Genomic DNA, 8,227 nt, shown 5'->3' on the forward strand with positions numbered 1-8,227 from the left:
GGTTCCCTGGCCCTCTGAATAGGGCCTCCAGCCTCCTGGCTTGGACGGGGGGAGGGCCAGGGGAAGGAAGCACCCCAACTGGAGCCAGGGCCAGGCATGTTTTCTGAGCTTAAACTTTCTCTTTCCTTATAGAGGAATAGGGACAACAAGGGGGTGACTGATCCCTGGGGTCCCTAGTGGTTGGGGTTTGTGCCTCTCCCCTGGCGGGGGCCAGCTAGCCTGGTGGGAAAGTGGGTGCCTGCCCCCCCCACCCCCCCGCCCAGCAGTTGGAGCTTCCTGCCCAGCTGCTGCTCTCGCCCACCCTCTTCCTGCTGACCAGTCTCCTCCGGCTGCTCCCACCCGGCTCAGCTGCCCCTCCTTCGCCCTCCATGCTCCTGGAGGTCAGGACTGCGGGCCCCGGGGCTTGTGTTTTTGAAAAGCTGGGAGGGGTGGTTCCCATGGCCGGCCCTGCCTCGGGCTCCTGTCCCTACAGCTGGACACGGCTTGTTCCCTCCTCGCACTTCCTCTGCCCCCTCCCTCCTCATCACATTCCTGCTCCCCCTCATGGACGTGAATGGACCGCCTGTGTGGCCCTGCGGCCTGGTCGCCCTGGGGACCTGCCTCGCAGGAGGAGGGTGGCTGGAGGCCCCCGCATGAAGTCAGTGCCCACTTTGTTCTCTCGCTGGGCTGAGGGGGACTGAAAGGCCACTTGAGCTTTGACTCGGCCCTCAGAACCTTTGCCCCACCCCCACCCCCACCCCCACCCCCGGAGCGGGTGAGCACTCACGGATGCCCAGGGCTGTGAGGCAGGGAGGGGGCGCCGTCTGCCAAAGCTGCTCTTCCTGTGAGCGGGGTGTTTGGAAGGGTTTGGCCTTCTCAATGCCATTGTCACTCTACATGGAACAGGGCTCCAGGGACCGTGTGTCTGTCTAGGTCACAGTTTCCAGGCAGAAGGCCCCATCTGGAAATGTGTCGGACCCTGGGGTCAGCAGAGTCCTGTTCTGAGAATGGAAGTTCTCTGAGCTGCTGGGGCTGGGAGTTTAAGGCTGGTCGGGCTGGGCCATAGGCAGAAGGAAGCACCCTTGCCTCCGGCCCACTCCTCCAGTGTGTCCAGGCTCGCAGCTAGTCAGTTACCTCATTCGTCTCACAAGTGTGTGCAGAGCCCACCCCTCATTCTGGGCAGCCGTCTAGATGCTGGGATCACAGTGGGAGCAGGATCGGAGGTGTCCCTGCTCCCAGGGAACCTGCAGTCTAAAGTGTGGGGTCCTAGCCAGTTTGGCTCAGTGGATAGAGCGTCGGCCTGTGGACTGAAGGGTCCCAGGTTCGATTCCGGTCAAGGCCACATGCCCTGGTTGTGGGCTCGATCCCCAGTAGGGGGCGTGCAGGAGGCAGTTGATCAGTGATTCTCTCTCATCATTGATGTTTCTATCTCTTCCCTCTCCCTTCCTCTCTGAAATCAATAAAAATATACTTAAATAAATAAATAAAAATGTGGATCAGGAGGCTCAGCGGGCAGAGCTCTGTTCTGGTTCAGCCGCTAACTCTAATGGCCTTGGGCAGGCCCTGTCCCTCTGGGCTTCAGTGAGTCCAGATGGAGAGTGCGCTTGGAAGGTCTGGCCGAGCACGTGGGGTTGAGGGAGCCCTTCCTGGAGGGAGGGGTGCTGCTGCACGGGGCATGTTCCCCTGGGGAGGGGGAGCAGGGGTGGTTACACGTGGGTGTAGCCAAGGATCTAGGTTGGAAACGAGGGCCTTGGAGCACCAGGAAATCTGGATCAGAGAAATCTGGGAGAAGAAAGGGATGTCCAGAAGCTGAGTGCAGCCTGGCTGGTGTGGATCAGTGGTTGAGCGTCGACCTGTGAACCAAGAGGTCACGGCACATGCCAGGTTGCCGGCTCAATCCCCATAGGGGGCTTGCAAGGGGCAGGTGATTGATGTTTCTCTCTCTCCCTCTCCCTTCCTTTCCCTCTCTAAAAATCAATTTAAAAAAAATTAAAGTGGCAATTATAAAAAAGAAGCTAAGTGTAGGGGTTGGGTAGAAGAGGCTGTAGGCAGGGAGGGAGGCCACTTTCGAGGCTGTGGCTACTGTTTTGCGTTACGATGAGGATCCAGATGGAAGTCCAGGGAACAGAGACAAGGACCCTTGTCAACAGGCTGGCAGGACAAGGTGCCCGGCCCTCTGGTGGGAGGGGCGGAGGAGGAAGATAAGGGTCAGGAGGCCGGGGTAGCTGGTTGATGGAGTGCATATTGCCATCCTCCCTCCCCCTGGCAGTCATCCTCCGTCAGACTTCTCCCAGGCTGTGGGCTGCGTGTACAGATGGAACTGCGCTGTCATTCCTGGGCTGAGCTGTTGAGTCCTGGGCCGGCTGACAGTGGGGTTGAGGGGCCAGTGTGGTGAGGGCCCATGGTGGGCCAGGGATACGGCGGTGACCCGGACAGGGGCGCTCCTGCCCTCATGGCTCTCAGGCTCATGGGGCACCGACAGTGAGGTGCTGTCAGATAGCGCTAACCACTGTAAAGTCAACCAGGTGGGGTGCAGTTGGTGTGATAGGTGACGGAGGGACTGCCTTAGTTGAGGGCCCAGGGAGGTGACACTTGAACTGAGACCTAAGCCAACCAGTCATGTGAGGACCTGAGGGAAGGGCATGAGGCAGGAGGAACAGCAAGGGCAAAGGCCTCAAATGAGCTGGGAATGTTCAAGTGATTGACGGAGGCCTGAGTGGGAGAGGGAGCGAGAGAAGGGGGTGAGGGGAGCTGGGCGGCCTGGCATCGTGGGCACGGAGGCCAGAAGTGTGCAGGTCGGAAGGTCAGCTGGAGCTCCCCGGGGAGAGGCTGGAGGTGGGGGCCGTGGGGGACCAGGCTCTGCCAGGGCCGGGGAGGGCAGCCCCTGGATTCTCAGTTACCAGCTTCGGGCTCTGCTTCCTCATGGCAGTGCCACCCACACCTGCCCTCTGCGCAGCCTCGGGCTCGGCCTCCCTGGCAGCGGTAGAGAACAGTCAAGGGCTGCCTCTGCTGTATGACTTTGAACAAGTAACCTAACCGCTCTGAGCCTCCTTTTCTCTCTGGATGCAATGAGGATGGGGCATTGCAAAGTGTACCCCTAAATGGTTCTGGACTTTTAGTACCTGCTCTGTTGACATTGACCATGACTCCATCACGTTGCAGAGGGGAGGGTGGCAGTTGCGCTTGTGTGAGGGGCGGGTGGCAGTTGGCTTGCGTGTGGGGCGGGTGGCAACCTAACCGCTCTGAGCCTCATTTTCTCTCTGGATGCAGTGAGGATGGGGCATTGCAGAGTGTACCCCTAAATGGTTCTGGACTTTTAGTTCCTGCTCTGTTGACATTGACCATGACTCCATCATGTTGCGGAGGGGCGGGTGGCAGTTGCGCTTGTGTGCTTGCGTGTGCCTCGGGCCGTGCACTCGCTGTTCCTCCGCCGCCCTGGCAGAGGCTGCACGGTCGCTTCCCTCTCGCCTGCAGAGGTGCAGCTGAAGCCCAAGCACCAGCCCTACAAGCTGGGCCGCCAGTGGCCAGAACTGCTGCTGCGCTTCACCGACGCCCCGGACGATGATGTGGCCACAGGTGAGCGTGCTCCTGCGGCCCCGCCTCAGGGCCACCTGGGTTGAAGCACTGGCTCCCAGGCCCTGCAGCCTCTCCTGGCAGGGGAGCCCGGGGACCTGAGGGGAGCCCAGGAGAGGAGGGGCTGGGAGGTCAGCGAGCTTGTCAAGATCAGCCACACCCCCACTCTGCACAGCCCTCAGGCTTCCTCAGTCATGGCTGGTGAGCCCGGGGGTCAGGGATGGGCCAGTCGGGAGAGGGCTGGGCAGTGACCCCAGCCTCTCCCCCCAGACGAGCCTTCCCTGCAGTTCCGAAGGAACGTGTTTTTCCCAAAGCGGCGGGAGCTCCAGGTGAGGCCGCGAACCCCAGGCAGGTCTGGTGCCCTGTGTTTAGCCTCCCCTTGTCCCTAGATCCCTGGACACGGGTGCCCTGACCTAGCTGAGCAGCCCCTCCCTGCCACACAGATCCACGACGAGGAGGTCCTGCGGCTGCTCTATGAGGAGGCCAAGGGCAACGTGCTGGCGGCACGGTACCCCTGCGACGTGGAGGACTGCGAGGCCCTGGGCGCCCTGGTGTGCCGCGTGCAGCTCGGGCCCTTCCAGCCTGGCCAGCCCACGGCCTGCACCTTGAGGTGAAGGCCAGCGTGGCCTGAGGCAGGGGTGCAGGGTGGGAGGGTTGCCCCAGAATCCTGCTTACAGTTGGTCTTAGGTCTTGCAGGGTCCTGGCGTCAGGAGGCCTCAGCCCGAGGGCTGGCCCTGACACTGACTGGGTGACCCCTCCTCACGCCGCCCTGCGGCTGGGCCTCTCCCCCCGTCTCTTCCCCATGGCTGGGCTGTGGTCCTCCGGAAGCCCCAGCAGGGACCCTCCCCTCTTTGTCAGAAACGACAGCTGCAGGGATGTTGGTTTGACACATGCCGGTGCCCTTCCGTGGGTGTAGACACCAGCGTCCTTAGGTTACAGGTGGGAGCCGAGGCTTGGCGAGGGCGCTCAGCGCTCAGACACCGAGGCCAGCGGTGGCTTATGCAGAGCCACCATGTGCGGCCCTGGAGTCACTGGGCTGCCGGGGTGGGAGGGACAGTCACGCCCAGATTCCTGCCTCCTCTGTGAGTAGGTGAAAGTGCCCTTTCTTTCACGAACCTGCACCCATGGATTGTAGGTTGGTGTTTCCTTACATCCCTCTTTGGCAGAATAAAACATTGGTAGCTCTGGGTCACTTGTACCATTTTTGGTTGTGAAAGTTCCACTAGTTCAGGAATCCAAATCTTCCTTACTCACGACCCAGACGTTGTGTGGAACCCTCCAGCCACAGCCTGGTTCTGGGGCGGGCCTGGTTTGGGCTCTTCTCTTCATCTCCCGACTTTTCCTTCAGGCCTCTCGCCCGTCAGGTGTGCTGTTGAGATGGCAGCAGTGGGATCCCTTGGCAGTTCGTGTCTGCCCTCCCCTCCGTGAGCACGTCAGCCACGGAGCCTCATGCTGAGCCTCATCTTCCTTCCTCCACAGGGAGAGGCTGGACTCCTTCCTCCCTGCCCACCTGTGTAAGCGAGGCCACGGGCTCTTTGCTGCCTTCCGGGGCCGTGGGGCCAGGGCTGGGACCAGCGAGCAGGGCCTGCTCAGCGCCTACCGCAAGGTGAAGGAAGCCGTCAGCAGCGACAGCGAGTGCGAGGCGTCCCTGAGGACCCACTACCAGGCCTACCTCACCAAGTGCCACGAGCTTCCCTACTACGGGTGAGCATCGTCCCGGCAGCCACGGCCCTGGGTCTCCTCTGTCCCGAGACGCTCGCTGGATACCCAGGTGGCTGTTCCGAGTGGGCGTTTTGGTTTCTGGGTCTAGAGTTTGGTAGTAACTGGGGAGTCATCAGCACGTGAATGGTGTTTGAAATCAGGGACCCAAAGGGACGGTCAAGGAGGTGAGTGTGGACGGAAAGAGGACCCAGCCAGCAAGGCGGGAGGGTCTCTACAAGCCAAGCAAAGGGCGGTGTCAAGGACCAGCATCCCATGCTGCTGCTTCAAGGTCAAGTTCGACATGTCCTGTGTGGCTGACAGTTGTCCTTGGCCCCAGCATCGTGGAGGAGGCAGCGGGTGGGGAGAGTGAGTGTAGCCAGCTTTCCCAAGGAGCCGTGCTGTGGAATGAGCAGCGTGTGCGTGCGGTGGGGACAGAAGGTTTTTAATTCGGTGACAGGAAGTGTGTGCTGATAGGGTGGCCCGGTAGAGTGAAAACTTGAGATGAGGGTGGCGAGTAGCCCCTCTTCTGGTTGCTTCAGTTCCCCAGCCCTCGGCCAAGCCTGTGAAGTCTCCCAGGCGTGAGACTGCGGGGCTGATGGAGGCTGCGCTCAGTAACTGCAGGTGGTGAGCGCTTGTCTTCAGTCCCGGCAGTGCCGGCAGTCACAGAGGTGGGACTACCTAGGACTCTGGCTTCGCCAAGGGCAAGGGGGGAGGGCCAGGGCAGCCACAGGCACAGCGAGGACACGGCGGGCAGGAGGGAGAGGCTGGCCGCTCAGTGGGTGGCATCCCAAGGCCACTCACCCTTTCCCCTTCTCCGGGTCAAGCCCCGAAGCTGCTTCCCTGGGCAGTTCCTGCCCCTCGTGGGCCCCAAGCAGGTGCAGCCTTGACCCCTCTCTGCTGCTGAAGGGGCAGGGGCTCTCCCAGCCCTGACCCGGCCCGGCCACCTCCAGCAGCCTCAGCCCTAGTCCTCAGGCTCCTGGCGGCTCCCTTAACATCACCTGCTCTGTCCACACCTGGATTCACGCTCTGCCCTCTGCCTGTGGTGCCCCTTGTGTGTGCCACTCAGTTCCACCTCCTGCCTGCTCATGCCCTCCCGTCCTGCACACCAGCTCCGATGCCACCACCTCCAAGCCTTCTTCCTCCCCTGGGGCGCGTTTCCCTTTAGCCTTCAGTCACCCGAAGGGCCTGGCCAGAGCACTCGCTGGCGGAGGAACCACACGCTGAGCCGCCTGCTTGGTGCTGGAGGGGCAGGCTGACCCCAGCTCCCCTCCCCCAGGTGTGCCTTCTTCCACGGTGAGGTCGACAAGCCTGCGCAGAGCTTTTTGCACCGGGGCGGACGGAAGCCGGTGACTGTGGCCATCAGTCTGGAGGGTGTGCATGTCATCGACAACAGGGAGAAGGTACCTCCGGCTCCTCTGCGGCGGGACCTGGGGTCTCAGTGGCGAGGAGGGGAGTGGGGTCCTTACCAGGCCTCCAGGTTTCCCCGGGCCTGTGGTTGGCCCTGGCCAGGGTGGGTGGCCTGTCCGAGAGGACCCCTCCCTCCCTTGGAGGTCCCTGGGCTTCACTGTCGTCCTGCGGGCTTTTCTGGGTCTGCTCTGGGTCAGCCCGGTGTGCGGGGCCGTGGCTGCCCAGGCAGGGAGGCTGCAGCTGGGACGAGGCCTCTGACTGGAGGGACTCTGTCAGGCCTGGCTGTTGTGCCCTCCAATGGCGGGCGACCAGCTGCTGGTTTTCCAGAAATGCCCAGGACCAGGAGCCCTCCTGGGCGGTCCGAGTCCTGCTTCTCACCTGCACTGGCTGCCTGTGGAGAAGGGGGTGTTGGCAGCCGCCCTGTGGGCAGCTTCTCGGCACCTGCACAGGAGCCCCTCCGCAGCCAGCAGAACAGTTCGGCCAACTCCTGGGTCTCCCTCCCCCCTCGCCTCTTCCCCCACGTGACTACCCTGCTGGGCTTGACCCGCTGGTGAGACGCACTGTGGTTAGGGTGTCATCCTCCCTGCACCCCGCCCCCTGCCAGGGTCTGATGGAAGCAGGGACCCCTCCCTGGAGAAACTCACGAATTCAGACTCAGCCTTAGTGTTAAACAGCCAGGAGTCCCCCCTTCTGGTGGCGCCGAGCCAGGTGGGGCAGGGAGCAGACCTCTGCCCAGGGGTCCAAGCTCTGCCTCTCCCGCGGACCAGCACGTCCTGCTGGGCCTGCGCTTCCAGGAGCTGTCCTGGGACCACACGTCCCCCGAGGAGGAGGAGTCCGTCCTGTGGCTGGAGTTCGATGGCAGCAACGAGGGCACACCCGTCAACAAGCTGCTCAAGATCTACTCCAAGCAGGTAGTGGGTGGCCTGCCCTGGGGGGCGCCGGGGGGGCTGGGCTCAAGGGTCCCAGCCTATGGGGGCTCCAGGCTGGCAGGGAGCTGAGAGGGCCGCCGAGGTCCAGGGGACGGGGCGCTGGCTTCTGCTGGCTGCAGCCACCCTCACGAGTTAGCTGGGCCTGGTCTGGAGTGTCACACACACCGGTGGCGGCGGTGTGTTGAGGGCTTCCCAGTCTGTGCGACCACCCCCGCCAACTCCCTCTGTCCTTGAGGCCCCTGAGGGTTGGCTGCTCTGAGATGAGGGGCAGACACAGAAAGGTCAGGGCCCTCTGCACCTGTTCCACCTTCATTTACTGACCAGTTCATTCAGCACCAGGTCTTCCCACCTCACCCCCAGCCCGCCCCCTCCCCTCCTCATGGAGAGCTGCCCCTCCCACAGGGCCAGTCAGGATGGTGTTCCTCTCACCTGTCCTCTCAGCCCCTCTGCAGGTAACAGCGCCCAGGGACTGTCTCTGAGAGCACACATCCCACAGCCTCCTGCCCCGCCTGGGGCCCCTAGACCTTGCAGGCTTTCCACTCTATGAGTCTCCCTTCCCGTCCCTCAACCCTTTGCAGCCAACCTGCACCCTGCCCTCCCCCTGCTCTCTGTCCTCCCCCTGCTCCCTGCCCTCCCCC

General features: G+C 62.6%; 1 protein-coding gene across 2 annotated transcripts in view; it reads left to right on the forward strand.

Moving 5' to 3' along the window:
* FRMD8 (FERM domain containing 8) overlaps positions 1–8,227 on the forward strand; it is a 21,940-nt gene that overhangs the window by 3,774 nt on the left and 9,939 nt on the right. For both annotated transcript variants that reach the window (XM_014538044.1, XM_014538045.1), the window contains 6 exons: positions 3,454–3,555; positions 3,823–3,881; positions 3,996–4,162; positions 5,032–5,256; positions 6,530–6,653; positions 7,428–7,571. In XM_014538044.1, the coding sequence (XP_014393530.1) occupies positions 3,454–3,555; positions 3,823–3,881; positions 3,996–4,162; positions 5,032–5,256; positions 6,530–6,653; positions 7,428–7,571 (821 nt within the window). The remainder of the gene's footprint in view (positions 1–3,453; positions 3,556–3,822; positions 3,882–3,995; positions 4,163–5,031; positions 5,257–6,529; positions 6,654–7,427; positions 7,572–8,227) is intronic.

Source organism: Myotis brandtii, unplaced genomic scaffold (assembly GCF_000412655.1).
Source record: "Myotis brandtii unplaced genomic scaffold, ASM41265v1 scaffold187, whole genome shotgun sequence".
Taxonomy (NCBI): Eukaryota; Metazoa; Chordata; class Mammalia; order Chiroptera; family Vespertilionidae; genus Myotis; species Myotis brandtii.